The sequence below is a fragment of the Juglans regia genome, chromosome 1 (assembly GCF_001411555.2).
Source record: "Juglans regia cultivar Chandler chromosome 1, Walnut 2.0, whole genome shotgun sequence".
In the NCBI taxonomy this organism is placed as follows: Eukaryota; Viridiplantae; Streptophyta; class Magnoliopsida; order Fagales; family Juglandaceae; genus Juglans; species Juglans regia.
Window position 1 is genome coordinate 13,114,835 of NC_049901.1, and position 16,273 is coordinate 13,131,107.

Consider the following 16,273-nt stretch of genomic DNA (forward strand, 5'->3'; position numbering starts at 1 on the left):
TAACATACGGAATAAAGATATTTATAAAGAAATTTGGGAGAGTGTGACAACTAGCTGAGTTGGACTCGGTTAAAGAGTTTTAACGTGAAGATCCTTATTGAAAACTATTTATTTGTGACTAATTATTTATATCGAAAATGATTATTTCCAACTTAGTTGTGACAAGTTCGAGTTGGACTCGGTCACGATTATTCAAGATGAGAGTTTGAATTTAAAAACATGATCTAGTATTTCATTTAATATATGATTGACAGTGACTGAGACTGCGTAGGGGACTTCAATCAATGATGATTTTAAATTGAAATAAATTTCTAATGATCGATCTTTAAATTCTAAAAGGAGTCTAACTCGTTCAATAAATATTATATGAGATTTAACCTAGTTATTGAGTCTAATTAAAACTCCTAACAACCTCAATAATTTATCGCTAGTGGACTTATCCAATATGGTTCATTAAATATAATTTAGGCCCAATAAAATTATTAATATCTCGACTTTAGAATTATTGGATCGAGTCCTTACAATTAGGCTCTCAACCCTACCTACCTCTTCCAATTCCCTTCCCGCAAGCATAGCTTCTAATTTTGGGAATGATCACTTCCAGTTTTGGAAAAAAAAAAAAAAAAAAGAGCAGTGAGTTTTCAAATGAATAATGATAGGGTTACTACCCTACTATTACTCATCTACTACTCTTTTGGTATTTGATTTTTTTAAAATATTTTTATTTTACTTAATGATTAAATAAACAAGTATTAGTAAAGTTTTATACTTTTTTTAATTTTTTCTTAGTGATTAAGGATGCTAAAAAAATACTTAAAAGAAAATGATAAAAAAATTTGAAATGCACTTGGATAGTAGATGGATAATAATAAGATAATAACTCTATCACTACCCTTTTCAAATTCCTTATTTGCGTTAAGGTGAATTATTGTCTTCACGATAAATCTCTGATAATTGTAGTACAACTTAACTAGAGCCCCAAAATTAAAAATGATCTCATTTTTAGTTTTTGTTATTTTAATCGCATAAAAATTTTAATGATCACAATTTTTTTTTGGCAGAATCAGCCTCATCCAAGCTCCACCTCAAATTTAAGCAATTTGCTGCTCTCTCAATCTGGAATTGTCCCATATCGACGCAAACAACCGAGAAAGTTTGAAGTCTAAAGGTATGTTTGAGTATTGAGGTGATCACAGATAATCTGTAAATAATAATAAAATATTAAATAATAGTAAATAGTAGTGGAGTGACCCAAACACAGCCTAAGGTTAAAAGATATGAATGCCGCTAAGGTTGTGCCATTTCCAAACAAATTCCAATTATAAAAAAAAGGTCAGCCATTTAAAAGCTTCAAAAAGACCCTAAAAACTTAAGGTAATAACTACACAAGTTTTAGAATCAGGAAGTTTATATAACTCAATTATCTTGTAAAGTTAGCATGCAACATCTATTAAAGATTAAGAATGAAAGAATGTATTGCTACAATTCCTATAAAAATAAAAAATAAAAAAACAATTATACAACCTTCATAATATCTTGGTCAGCAATAACTACGAATATGTTCCTATCCCACAACCTAATAGAACAAAACTGCAAGCACCATGGCCACAACACTTCCCACAAATATCAGCAAACTTCACTAAAACCCAAACAGAGCAGGCAACCACATCATTCTTCAACTTCACACTCAATATTTTACTTCCTGCGGCTCAAGTAGCTGCTGCTTGGACTGGCCCATCGGATCTGGGATTCCGACCACGCATACGGTCCCTTCCCCTACCACGACCACGCCCTGAAACCACCAGAGTAAATGATTAGCAGCAGAGTACTCACCTGCAAGAGTTCCATTTAGCTAGAAAGCCTAGAAAGTAAAAAATAACAAAACTAAATAAAAGAAATCGGATTCATACGTCATTTGTGGTATTATTCTAAATATATCAACTCAATTTGCCTCTAGTTTGTTTAGAAAATATATCTAGAAGATACATGGTGGAGCAATTAGGCCTTTGTCAGTTGAATTTTTATGAGTTGCACATTAATTAGCAATTACGAAAACAGCATATTATCCATAATGATGTCACTACGTGACATTTGAATGTCAAAGGTTCAGCAAGCTTCCCTTCTATATATTAAACCGCAAGCAGCAACTCTTGTTCCAATATTACTAGCATATTATGAACAAATGAATTATGTTTCATCAATTATTTTTTAGAACCCTAAAGCATCTCGATGAAAACTACATCACAAATTATAAACAAAAAACAAGTGGTGAGTTCAAGAGGGATTGGATGGCATATATACCAGAAAGGAAAGGATTGAACGAATTGACAAGCCCCACCTGAACCCAAAAAAAATGCCTTTCTCTTCTACTCTAATGAAAATCAAGATATGAACCTCACAGCAGATCTCATATGAAAACACAATGCCACTTACGTGAAAACAAAGCTTTACCAGGACCACCAAAAAAGGGAAATACATTGAAGTGAATCTTTATATTGATTGCTCTAAAAGCTTACCACGCCCTTGGGCCAGTGGTGCCTCATATTCACCATGGTCATAGTATCCACCAGACTGACGGCCATAGCCCCGACCTCGTCCCCAGAAAGAATGGCCCCTTGCACGGCCATGACCTCTGCCAGCAAAACTACGTCCAGCATCCTGACTGTCTCCATTATATTCCCCAAGCCCATTATAACTTCCTGGATGTAATAAACAAGAAAAGATTGTGAACCATTAAGCAACGTGCACGTGCATCAGGATTCAACATAAATTTAGAATCACAAAGTCAGATAGCAGTCTGTAATACCTCTACCCCTGCCCCTGCCCCTGCCCCTGCCCCTTCCACGACCACGTGCCCAACCTCTCATCCCAGGTGAGCCCTCTGCGATACATCAAAAGCGATATAAATATTGATATAACAGCAGCAAAAACCTTCGTAAATATATTATTATAAAAGAGAAAGTATTGCTTAACCACCTTCATCCTCATAGTAATTCAACGGTTTCACTTGATCAACTGGAAGGGGAAGTTGGTATCTGAGTTAAAGGAGATAAATCAAAATTAAGGACTATCTAGGTAATCATAATAAAAATTATACCCTAAAAAATCAGATACAAAGAATAACGGCAGTTCATGATGTTTCCAGATGCCACCAGACCAAAGAAGTCTTTGAAACAAATGAACAAAAGTGGCCAAACATAATGTGTGTTTCTGTAAATCATATGACATAACTATAAAGACCACTAATAGAGTGTATAGAAAGCACATCCTACATTTTATCTCATAGGGAAAATTATAAGAAATTGAAACAGTAACGAGTCTAGTATGACTGTGTATCCTCTCAGTCCAGTTCTGATACCACCCAAAAGGAACAACAGCTCTTCTTGTGCCACAGCACAAATTAGAGACACAGCACTTCTGGTGCTAAGATAGCTACTGTAGAACTTAATGTCTATCCACTTCATTTCCCATTAAAACATTTCAGTTACACAACATTAAAAACTTGATCAATAAAAGTTTGTTTACAGATCAAAAAAAGTTACACAACATTAAAGTAGCTGACACTTCTACCATTTTGGTAAATAATTCAACTCCTCGTCCAAAAGTTTTAAATGTCTCGTAATTGGTTGATATGCTATTACAAGTAAATGAAATAATTCCTCAAAAGGATGATTTATTCTAAGAATTGATTGATAAGTATTATCTATCTAGCTACCACATAAAGTGCGCAACTTCTTTCAACCAAATTCACACTTATGACATTGAAAATATTCAGAAACAAGGGTAACAGATATCTTGAAGTTAGTCCTTGAAACTTGAACAGTTAAACAACCCATACCAAGTAGTCACTTGCTCAATCTTAGCACAGAAGAAGTGGCTAGCTCAAAGATATCATTGGCGTTGGCAAATTTCTCAAGGAGTCTGATCTAAACTCAAAAATACTAATGAGCTCCAAGGAAGATAGAGCTTGGCAAGTTTACCTGGTGAGCCAGCTATAAAGGAGACTTTTAACTACCACCTTGAGCCAAGTTCAAGTAACTAGATTTTTTTTTATAAGAATATAAAATGATTCAGGCATTGGCAATCAATTAAAAAAAAGTGAAAAAATGCATATTTAAAGCACCAAGAAAAATTTATAACGGTTAAAACTCCACTGTGGCAACCATACTGTAGGCAATGCCTGATAATCTGGAGATATATATGTAAAAAAATTAAAGAGGGTCCAGCCCTAAATCACTTACCCAGAGGAAGAAGTATCCAGTTCATTCTTTGAAAAAGTAATTGTGATCATTGAAACATGGCGGGTAGTCTCCAAACTGTACCAGAGCAGAAAATTATTCCTATAAACAATATACTGTAGTATTTGCATGAGTTTGAAAACTTAAAAGAGTCTACTGTTTCATACGGAAGAAGGCCTTCTTCTAGCGGTTCCCAAAAATCAGTTATATCAATTGATCCAATTGAAGTATTTTGATGGAGACCAGCAATCCTTCTCTGAAAAGGGAAAAACTTGAATAACTTACGAAGTCCAGAGAGAGACAGAGAAACAGAGCACTGTCATCCCACCTTAATTAGTTCAGCAATCATCACGGTCTTACTAATAGCTCTGCCCATTGATTTAAGGACAATTTCACTGGACCCTTTCTCCTATATAAAAAACAGGAATTAATTAGAGAGAGAGAGAGAGAGAGAGCGGGAACATATATTTAGAAATGAATGGTTTTTCTAGAAACTAGTCAGAGAAATTGCTTGGTGGACATGCAAAAACGCCATCAGATTTGAGGATTAGGCAGACAAAGCCAACTTTTTTGACAATGGTGTACGCAACACAATCTGGCAAGCCGAACAAGCCTTAAACCAGGTAAACAAGGTTCAAGCAAATTGCACACAGATCCAAAATAGCGTTGAGATTCATATTAAATAAATTATATCTTTTGTGGGTCAGGCCATACTCAAGGAAATCTCATAAGGTTTAGAATGTCAACAATAAAACTAGAACCAAATTAACATATCTGAGAGTAGTCGAAATATCTAATGTAGAGATAAGCATTATTAAGCCATGCAATCCTGCAAAAAATGAATTTAACTAAATCCCAAAGTAACTGTAGCTAGTAATGTATTCTCCAGACTTTCCCGATTTAAATTTCAATGCAAATCTGACGTTGACTTCAAGGCCGTAGCCTCGTGATCTAAAAATCTGTCAAAAATCAACTTCTGCCAGCACATTTTCCCAAGCCGTCCATGATAATAATGGTGGTGCATTAGCAAGTGGCACAGTAATCACCCAAACCAGAACTCAAGTATGAGAACTTGAAGCATGTCCAATATAACATACAACGTTAACATTAAAAAGTTTCAGAGCAATAAAACCAGACCAGCTTAACTAAATTTTTTTTTTTTTTTTTTCCTGCATGCGCCAAATTAAATATATTTTCTATGCCATTCAAACTAAACGTAGTCCACTAAAAATTCTAGGAATAACTAACATATAATGACAAATTCCACGCAGTTGCAACAATAAGCTCTTCAAAAATGGAAAATGATACAATTTAATAGAGAGAGAGAGGGAGAGAGAGAGAGCCTGGAGGAGAGTGGTGGCGTAGGAAATGTAGTTCCTCATCCTGCCTTGAGAGGTGATTCGAATCTCGTTCTCATTAATCGGCGTCCCCGCCTTTGGCTTCTCCACCCTCTGGTACCTATCCATCTACTCCCCCGTCCACCCAACAGAAACCACAGAACAAACATTACTCCTCGATTTCACTTTCCGAAACAAGCTTTCTGTTTTTTTCCCACTCGAATCAAAGAAAAGAGAAATCCCACAACAAAACGAAAACAAAACGTTCAAGGCATGCTATTTAACCTTGTTTTCGCCGTCTCTGCACCCGTGAGAATTGGAAGCGAATCTCAGAGAGGGTTCTGGCTCTGCAACCACTCACTCCCTCTCTACACACACTCTTTTCTGGGTTACTGTTTCCGTGGCAGTTTGGAAAGCTTTTATATATGGCGGAGAAGAACAATGTTAACCAAACTCGCATTAGGAGTGAGAGTAGGGCTTTTGATTATTGAGGTTGCGATACGGTCGCCGCCTAGACAGCGTCTATGGGCTTGTTCTCGTTAGTCGAAGCCCAAGCCCAATGCTAGAATTTAATCAGGCCCTAAAACTAAAATAAAAATAGAATAATACAAACTCTAAAAGTCTTGTGTAAGTTCTTTATAAAAAAATAGATTCCACCATTAAAAATAAATAAAAAAATTCTGGTGGAACCCACTTTTTAACAAAATGTGTAACTAGTATTACTCAAAATATATATAGATACATACAAAAAAACCTACACTTTAATGCTGATACTAATCTTGCTTTTGAACGAAGACCGTCTGCTTATGATATATCATCTCTTAGTCTATCTAAGGGTTTAAAAATTAGGGTTTGTTAAAACACCACATGGTTAGGGTTTAGTAGGAGATTGGATAATTTTTATGCAATTATGTGACCTTTAGTTGTAGGCGTATATATAATTATGGTTGGTTATAACTTTGTTGGAGATGGTAGAATATGGGGTACTTAAACTCACTCACGGATTTGGATCTAATTTTTAAGGACAGTTACTTTATTTAGGTTCTCTAATCTCTACAAAAATCCGTACTCTTCTGTGCATACTATTTTGGTGCATCTGAAATTTTTTTTTTTGTTGTCTGAAATAAATCCCTGATAACCTAGCCCTACAGTCCCTTTTGAAGCAAAAACCACTTTGAACCTTCAGAAAGCTCCACCAGATCCACATTATCAACACAGCACAAGGAAGGAAAAACCATGGCAAGACATCTAAAATTTCAAATTACAATAAAATGCTAGAGTTGTTACAGATTACAGATAAACCAATCACTGGATTAATATATCACCGTTAAATGCCCATCTGATGCATTTTAAATCAAGAACGTTGTATCATCTTAAACCCATTAACACATTCTACTTTAGTAATGCTGCCTTTCATGCTCCACCATTAAACGTGGCCTCGTATACATGGGGTTCCTGCAAAACAGGGTGAAAATTTCTTTATAAAGTTCTAAACACGTTGGGTGCAACTAATTAAACGCAAGAAAGTAGGATCAGTATGAAGTAAATGAAAAGTAAACTTAAGAATTCAGGGGTCCTTGTCTCTTTGTTTTTGAGGTCACCGCTTACAGAGAAGCTATTCCCTCGGTGGAAACCTTACAATCAATAAGGTATCTTTTCAGTTGACCATTCAATTAATTATTCTACCAAAAAAGGAATAGGAAGCAACTAATATCTAGTTCCTAGAGGGATGCATCAGATGGTTTTTTATACATAATATCAATAAAACAAAACTATACATCATAATACATATAGACATCACGAACCAAACAGGACAGTGATGCAAGTATACATATATTACCATGAAAAAGGCTGTAATCAACCTGCGGGCAAACCATCTCATATGCATTGCACGTTGAGCAGCCATTGCAGCTTCCACAGTTTCAAATCGCAAATACACGAAACCAGCACTGTTTCTGTAAGCCCCATAAAAAAAAATTGGAACGACTATCATAAATCTGATTACAAGAATCTTTGTGCTCGTATGTGTGCATGTGTGTGCACGCATTTGTATGTGTAGTTCATGAACTCGCATAAATAAAAGAATGGAGTAAGACAGCACTGAGATTTATATCATGTATATATCAATGACAAATATTGTGTTTGGCAACGTGAAACATCCACATCCAACGTGACAAATATTGTGTTTCGAAATATACCTTCTTCCTCCCACTTTTTATACCATATCTATATGCTAATAATGATGGTAAGATTACTTGAAATAATACAAGCCTATATATCAAGTGCAAGCTTAAAGTACTATGTGAAAGAACCAATAACTGAAGCATCCAGTAAACCTACATGGAAACGGATGCATTTGTATGAGTAATTTATGGTTCTCAACAATAATTATCACAAAATAACATAAATGAGAACTACTTAAAATGGACATGAATAGTTTCTTGTTTTTTATATAAGTAATAAGAGGGCATGAGTAATTCATAAACTTACTTGTCCACATAAATATGTCTTACTCGGCCATATTTAGAACATTCTTCTTCCACATCCTCTTTAATGTCCATATCAAAATCTGGTTCCGTCTGCAAAAGAATTATGCATCAATAATTTGTAGGATGGAGCGACAAATAAAACAAGAAAATCACAGACCTCGGTTGCAGGATCAAACATATTCTTCAATAGTAAGCACTCGCTGGGGGTTCCAACAGGTTCTGCAGCCAGAGTAGGGATAGCTTGCACTGGAAGAGCCGGCACAGAAACTGCGGTTTGCCCATTGACAGGCAAATTAAGGGCTTGTGGATTTGGAGCTGACCCATTCAAAACAGGAACTCCGAGAGACCCGACAATACTGCAAAGGTAATTAAAAATTAAACTCATGATTAGGTTATCAGGATGTGAGATCAGAATAGCTGAGATACAAACCTTGTGGCAACACCGGTGCGATCCAGCTTCTGCATAAGCAGTGCCCTTGATTGAGCATTCAAAGACTGTATAAGAGAGAACTCACATCAGCAAGGAACTAATTCTGTAACAATTTGACTATTCAACATCACAGGCACCATATCAAAAAATAAAAATAGAAAAGACCCGCAGTTACTGCTGCAGAAGAGGACCTCAGCTTTCTAATCTTAACAATTGTCAACTTTACAACAAAAATCTTTTTCGTATGAAACAACACCTCAGTCAAACTCCAATGCAACCATAAGATATTTAGTTGTGCTTAATATAATACCTTTGTGATTCAGCAGCTAAGCTGATTCTATGAAAAGTCAGCAATCATAATGGCAAAGAATGAAAATGCTGTCAAGAGACAAGCCCCCTTACTACATGGAAAATAGTCTTAAAATTCTAATCAGGTGGTTCTCTTGTATAAGATCCATGTACTTGGGCCATGCCTGATGTTCCTATCAATAAAACTTACATTACTTGAAAAAAAAATTAAATATTTCCTAACCATGTTGTGCTGCACTCTACTTATAGTACATGAGCATCAGCATAATATGATCATCTGAATCACATACCCAAATTTATGAATCATCAGCACTATACTCAGGCTTTTGTCTATTTCATGATCAATAAAATTTTTGTTTATCGATAAAGAAATAAAGTTTATGAAAAAAATAAAGTCCTTCATAAGGATGGCCAAGTTTAACTCACCAAACCACCCCCATCATCGTCATCAAAGTCAGCCGTTTTCGCTCCAGTTTCTTGAACTCCAACATGATCCGTAACAGATGAAACCTATATATATGGAATTAGACATGAGATTAGCCACAAATATATTTTTTTTTTTATCAGTAGCCACAAATATATTGATACAGACCTCCAAAGATACGTAGTGATAACCACAGGAGTACATATACAGCTAACTAACAACAAATTTCTCGATACATTTATAATCTCCACATCAAAGCTTCATAATGCAATCCTACCTTGATGGTTCGACCAGCAAGTTCTAATTTTCCATTCAAAGATTGAGCTGCTTTTGCATCTTCAAGCTTAGCAAACTGTAAGAGCATGAAATACAAATAACTACACTTAAGCCAATTATCAATTACGAATAATCTTCGATACAGTCAATTAGAATTTATTACTGACTTGAACAAACCCAAAACCCTTGCAGTGTCCCGTCTCAAGGTCTAAGGGAAGTTGCACAAGCTCCACCAAATGGTTCGAAAATCTGAGTAAGCACCATAAACAATATGCACATAATAAAATATACTTACAATGTGACAATAAAATAGAGAAAACCGTTCAGAAGGAAACATGTAAGTAATAGATCAATTAAGAACACAGTTGGAGTACCGCTCTAAGTTGGCTTTCGGTCATGTTGAAGTGTAAGTTACCGACATACAACTTTCTATCAACTGCTCCATATGGACCTACAAGACCACCTGAACCCCCACCAGAAGCAGTAGATTGAACGAGGTTCTTTTCAGCCTCAGAAGGTTTAACCATAACAGGTTGTCCAAGAAGTAGTTGGCCAGAGAGAGCAATTGCCATTGGGACAGACATGGCATCATAGAATTCAATATACCTGCAGTATCACCAAGGCTACATAAGTTTTTCAGCACATAGGAGACTATAAACCTTGCAACCAAAACTTACAAAGCATATAGCTAAGAGATGTAGGGAAACAAAAACTCTAGTGCAGAGAGCTCAAGCTGAGTTTCTTTTGATGAATCTGATGGACTCATGTAAAAGAAGATGTTAGCTCATAACGGCAAAAATAGAAAACTAGAAAAATAACTTATATGACTCAGAAATGAAGAAAAAACAAGATATGAGAAAAAACTAACATGGCAGACATAGAACAAGAGGAGGAACCATATCATAGCCGCGGGAGGGGGAAAGGGATAACCAGAAGATCCTCTTTTTTTTATTGGCACCGGGTGTCCGGGAACAGCGTCCTGACTAATCCCGAGGGTGCACAGGCCCTCGGCAAGGAGTTTCTCGCAAGTGCACATCGGGTAATTCAAGGGAAAAATCCCCTAGTCCGATAGCCCCTAGAGATTGTTTACACCCAATGGGATTTGAACCTTAGACCTGGGCGGAGGATACCCCCAAGCCCAAGGCCTTTACCACTTGAGCCAACCAGAAGATCCTCTCCTCATTCAATAGATATGAAAGTGCATGTGGGTGTTTAAAGGGGAGAATCTTCAACTTAAAGTTTATACACCTGTGATAGAGCATTCAATTATCAAGTACACTAACCAATAAAAGAAAATTATCAAGTACACCCTCAAAAGTGCTATATATAACAACCAGAACCAAGTCAAGCAAAACCGCTTCCCCCTACCCCATTTAACCAATGAAGACAGGGGTGGGGGGAAGAAGTTGTGCCAGAAGATGTTACCAAAAGTAAACCGTAACCAAATTTAGAAAAGGTTTTCAATCACTTATTTTAGGGCTGTAAATGGAAGATACACATGGACATAGAATGCATCCTACTATTATACAAAAAAAGAAGCCAAAGAAAATTACAAAAGGACCCAAAGAAGTTACTAAAAAAAACAGGTTTATGTCATCTACCTTGAGTACGCAGCATGAATTGATTAAACATGAGTGCAAGGTATTCCCATCATCCCTCATCATTATCGCAATGCTAGTCCATTTAAGAATACAGTTAAACTTGATTCTTGTAAGCTGATATCCTAATAATTATTTTGCATACATGCATCAAAACAAAGCATTTTCCAACAAAAAGGGGCATACCCAACTCCCTTAGATCGTCTTGAATTCCTGTCCATGATCAGCCGGACATCCCTCACCTGAAAATGAGGAAACCCTTAAAATAGAAAAAGAGCCAAAATCCCAAAACCAAATAGGAACACAATATAAATGTGCAAGGATGACAAATAGGGGGAGAAACTAGACGACCACATTCCACATAGAAACACCAATATTTGGATGTTTACAAGCTCATCACATAACTCATATGCCTGTTTTCACTCACCCCACATATAAGTAAGTCAATATATCTGCTAGGTATTAAGATATAAAACTCCACCAACCTTGCCTGCTTTTGAAAAGAACTCGTATACATTCCTCTCAGTTGCCTTGAGAGGCATCTGCCATCACCAGATTCATATCAGCAGAGCAAACAAACAAAATATATTTAAGAAAATGCCTGATCACACTTGTCTATTTATAGTCTGATCACACTTGTGTATTTATAGTAGCAGGTGTATACCTGGTATGCAAAAACAGTCCTTTGATCCCTTTCTGGATCCGCTTCTGGCTCCACCACTTCTTTCTTATCTTTAAATCTCCTGCCACCAATACAAGTTTCAGCATAATGAGAAAAAACAAGGAAAACCAAATACAGAATGAAACAAATTGTCTAAGCATGCATAAGATCAAAATAGTTATTTTTGCCTTTTTTCTGTATTAAAAGTTATGCTAGTGACAACTTCCAAATCACAAGGATCACAGATTTAGGGAGTTTATTTTATCACGTCAAAGACCTAATCCTGTCTTGCTGTGCTTGCCATGATAGCATATAAATAGAGAAGCAATTCTTTTTCTGATAAGTAAATAAAAGTTGCACAGGGTGGGATTCAAACCAGTGCCAACTGGTTGGGAGGTAAATAGAGAAGCAGTTTTTTCAATGCAACACCCAAAAAAATAGCCCTCTCTTTGCCTCCACCTTTTTTATAGCCTCTACATATTTTGGTGTCTCCAACATCTCAAATCCTTGCTAAATCTTAGGGCCCGTTTGGGAACACAACTGTTCTCATATATTCTCAAATATTTCCTTTCCAAACATCACTCAAACACAAAACACTTTTTAATTCCAAATATTCAACTTTTTCATCTAATCATTACCTAATCATTACAAATTTCCCAAACTCCTAAACCAAACACAAAAAACAATACAACTTTTTCACATTTCAAAACAAAAATAATGTTAAAAAATTATATTCAAACAATTTTTAACTTTATAATATTTTTATTCAACTTTTTCTCTCTCCTTTCCCAAAACCCAATAAAACATCTTAACTCAAAATATTTCATTACTATTAACAAACTATTTCACTACTATTCACAGATATTCTTAGTATCCAAACGAGCCCTTAGCCCTCATCTCTTGAGATACTTGTTCAAAACTAAGATCCCAAACAGAAAGAGTTCAAATGAACACATTTAAGGGCTTCAAAAAGCATACAAGTTGATATTCAAAGTGTAAATTTAGGTCACATGATTGTTAAATTACCAAATTATGTTATCTTAGACAATGGGATACTTTTTTTTATGTCGGGGAACCTCTCCAAGGCGGAGCCCTTCGGACCCACCCCTACAGAGTAAACCCTAGTCCCGTGCATCGCACCCTCAGAAGTTTCCCTATACGGAACTGGTTAAATCGCTGGCTTTTCACCAAGAAGTGTGGCCCCAAAGGATTGTTTGCACCCATGAGATGTTGAACCTTGGACCTTGAAGGGAGTGATATCCCAAGACCAAGGCCTTCACCCCTTGGGGTTATCTTAGACAATGGGATACTGACAGAGAAAGGGATACTGACAAATAACACAAGCTCAAGGGAATATCACAAATGTAAGAAGTACAAGAGGGAAATTTAAGTTTGACCCAAAATTCAAGATTGTAAAGTTTACTTTAGCCTAAATTCATAATTAAAAGAACAAAGTCAACCCATGCAACCAAGCACTATTCTGAATTTTTTTTTTTTTTATTGGCACCGGGTGTCCAGGAACAGCATCTCGACTAATCCACTATTCTGAATCAATTTAAAGAAAAAGATTAAGTCAGCCAAATGCACGAAAGTCCTTTTCCAAACTAACTCAAGCTTCTGATCTTAAACAGTAAATAAATGCCTGAAACTGTTTCTAAAACATGAGATCAAGATGCTAATGATGCTTCTGAAACCTAATTGACACCTTGCTACTTTCTATCCTAAGAGCAATACAGCATGCATTATGCAAACCCTACATATATTTTGGTTGGAAGGCCTCTCATGGGAAAATTCTGACTATTGACAAGTTGAGAAAGCATGGTCTACTTACTATGGAGTGGTGCTTCATGTGCAAAAGGAATGGTAAATTGGTGGACCACCTTATTCTCCATTGTGAAGTGGTAAAGGTATTGTGGGATGAGATTTTTTATAGACTTGGTATTGCTTGGATGATGCCTAGGAGGGTGGTGGATTTATTGACTTGTTGGAGAGGAATTCAAAGAAATCATCAAATTGCGGTTGTTTGGAAGATGGAGCTATTATGTCTTATGTGGTGTATATGGAATGAGAGGAACAGACGTCGTTTCAAAAATATAGAACGTTCGTTGGGAGGGATTAGAGACTTTTTCTTCCATACGTTGTTACTTTGAGCACCGGCTATTAATTTGGATGGGACTAGTCTTAATGATTTCTATTATGCTATTTCCAGCTCTTAGCTTGTAATTAGGTGTTTTCTCTTATATACTTCTTGTGTACTTGGGCTAATGCGTAATTATGTGGATTAATAAATTGTCTTACCAAAAAAAATTTTCGGAAAACATAGCATTGCCCCCAATGGTATTTTAATTCTAACTGCAATTTACAGAAGATAAGTCCGAAAATATCTCAACTAAAATACATGTGGCCACACTAATAAAAAAATGAAATACATGTAGAGTTGTAGATGTAGAAGAGGTGTAAAACTCACTTTAATCATCCCCCATAAAAGTGAAACTTCAAGTACTAAAATAATCCCTGCTCATCCCCTCAATAAACAAAAATTTGGACTGCAGACCACAATAATGATCATATAATGTGAATAGAAAACAAATACATACTCCTTGTGTAACTCTGTAACGGCTTCCGCATTTTAATACTTATCATACCAAAGAGTGAAATGTATAGAGAACACTAATAAAGGAATGATTTTGATAACTTAACAGTGGATTTATCATCAAGCAAGATGCAAAGGAGAAAAATTCTAATCAGCCATAAACTATCTAAATTTATCTTCCCTAAATCTTTAAACAAGACTTAAAGATCAAGCTGAAACAATAAATTAATTCAACACAGCTTGGTTTCTATCTTCCAAAAGAATAGAAATATTTCGACCAATGACCAATGTTAATACAAGCCGGTGTGAAAGATACACCCTCCACATTGCTGAGATGGCATAATTTAATTAGCAAGAGAAGTTTAAAATTAAATCCTCTTACCAATCAAATTACACCACCTCAGTAGCGTGGAGAGCGTGTCTTACACACCGGCTTGTAAATATAATTTTCCTTTGACCAATACATGCATAAAAAAAAACTATAAATGCTGTTACACAGCACCAGTATATTACATCGCTATTTTTATAGGTAATCAAGAAGTTTTATTCATAATAAAAGGCATAGCCAAGTACACGAGACGTATATATGAATAATACCTAACTAGGAATTTTTGTAATTTGACCAAGGTAACCCTTACCCTAACCATTTGATATACTAACGAGTAGAAGTTATGAGTAAGGAGTTTCATATACTTACTTTCTTAACATATACATCCCTTTTAGACATTTTTTTTTTTTTTTTTTTATTTTCAGTAAGAAATGCATCCATCCTAAATATCTCGTGATGTACACAGGTAAGTAAATTGAACAGAAAAAAGACCATTTTAAAACTACAAGCTTCCGTTTTAGATTCAAAATACAACAAGCTCAAATCAATTCTCTGTTGTTCAATGATAATAGCCAGGATCCAAATACAAACCCAAGACTTAAGTTGGCATTACACATTTTTTTTTCCACAGCAGGCATTCTACATTATAAAATTCTGTCTTCTCTCTCGCTCTCGCTCTCGCTCTCGCTATCCCTCTCTCTTTTTTCTTTTTGAGTAACTTCTATCTGCTCTCTGGAACCACCAAACTTAATGCATTTCATTACTAAGTAAAAGAACCATCAACAGAGTATAAACCAGAAGCACGGAACAGAACCTCAGAATTTGAAAAACCAAAGAAGAAAAATGTAATACGTTTAAAAGAAAAAAAATAACCTGCTTTCTCTCATCTCTAGTTCTCTTTCCCTCTCTCGGTCGCGGTCCGACCGACTCCTGCTTCTCCGCGACCTTTCTCTCTCTTCTCTCTCCTTTCTCTCCCTTTCTTTCTCCCTCTCCCTCTCCTTCTCTCTCCTGTCTCTCTCCCTCTCCTTCTCCTTGTCTCTCTCCCTTCTCTCTCTCTCCTTCTCCTTCTCTCTACCACTCCGTTCTCGCTCACGATCGGGCTCTCGATCCTTTTCTCTCTCGGAATCTCTGTGATGCCGATCCTTGTCGCGATGACCAGACCGCTCGCGCTCGCGCTTGCTGCTGACGTTCTCGTCGTCGCCTCTGGACCTCTTGCTCTTTCGGTCCTCACCGTCAGCAAGGGAAGGATCGTCGTCGTCGACATCTCTCTTTCTGTAGCTCCTCTCGCTGCCCTCCCTGCTCTTGGTCTGCCTCTTCGAGTCTCGCTCTTCGTTCTCCTCCACTGTCTTCTCCAAGTACTCGTAAGCGTCGAAGTCCATGGGTTCCCCTCTTCAGGGACTTATCGAAGCCCTAGATTTGCAGAGGAAAGGAAGGAATGAAACGGTGCGAATTCGTGAAGCAATGGGGAATTTTTTGGGTATGTCTAGGGTTTTGGAAGGGCTTGGGCTGGGTGCGAATCTATGATCTGAAATCTGGTCTCAGATGTCATTTTGTCAAAAGACGCTGGCCTTGTCGGGACACCGCTGTGAA

The 16,273-nt window shown here is 36.6% G+C and overlaps 1 protein-coding gene and 1 pseudogene across 2 annotated transcripts; both read right to left on the reverse strand.

Annotated features, from left to right (window-relative positions):
* Positions 1–1,420: 1,420 nt before the first annotated feature.
* Positions 1,421–6,013, reverse strand: LOC108994226 (ribonuclease P protein subunit p25-like protein). Of its 2 annotated transcripts, none has more exons than XM_018969357.2 (9): positions 5,861–6,013; positions 5,582–5,704; positions 4,567–4,647; positions 4,406–4,494; positions 4,242–4,316; positions 2,977–3,035; positions 2,813–2,881; positions 2,517–2,699; positions 1,421–1,792 (listed from the first exon to the last, which is right to left on the reverse strand). In XM_018969357.2, exons 2-9 carry the CDS (start codon positions 5,702–5,704, stop codon positions 1,710–1,712), a joined length of 762 nt encoding a protein of 253 aa, XP_018824902.1. In that variant the 5' UTR covers positions 5,861–6,013; the 3' UTR covers positions 1,421–1,709. The 2 variants fall into 2 exon arrangements, with proteins under 2 accessions (XP_018824902.1, XP_018824901.1); XM_018969356.2 differs by having other exon boundaries at positions 2,807–2,881.
* A 786-nt stretch (positions 6,014–6,799) lies between these two features.
* On the reverse strand, positions 6,800–16,273 carry LOC108994260 (annotated as a pseudogene).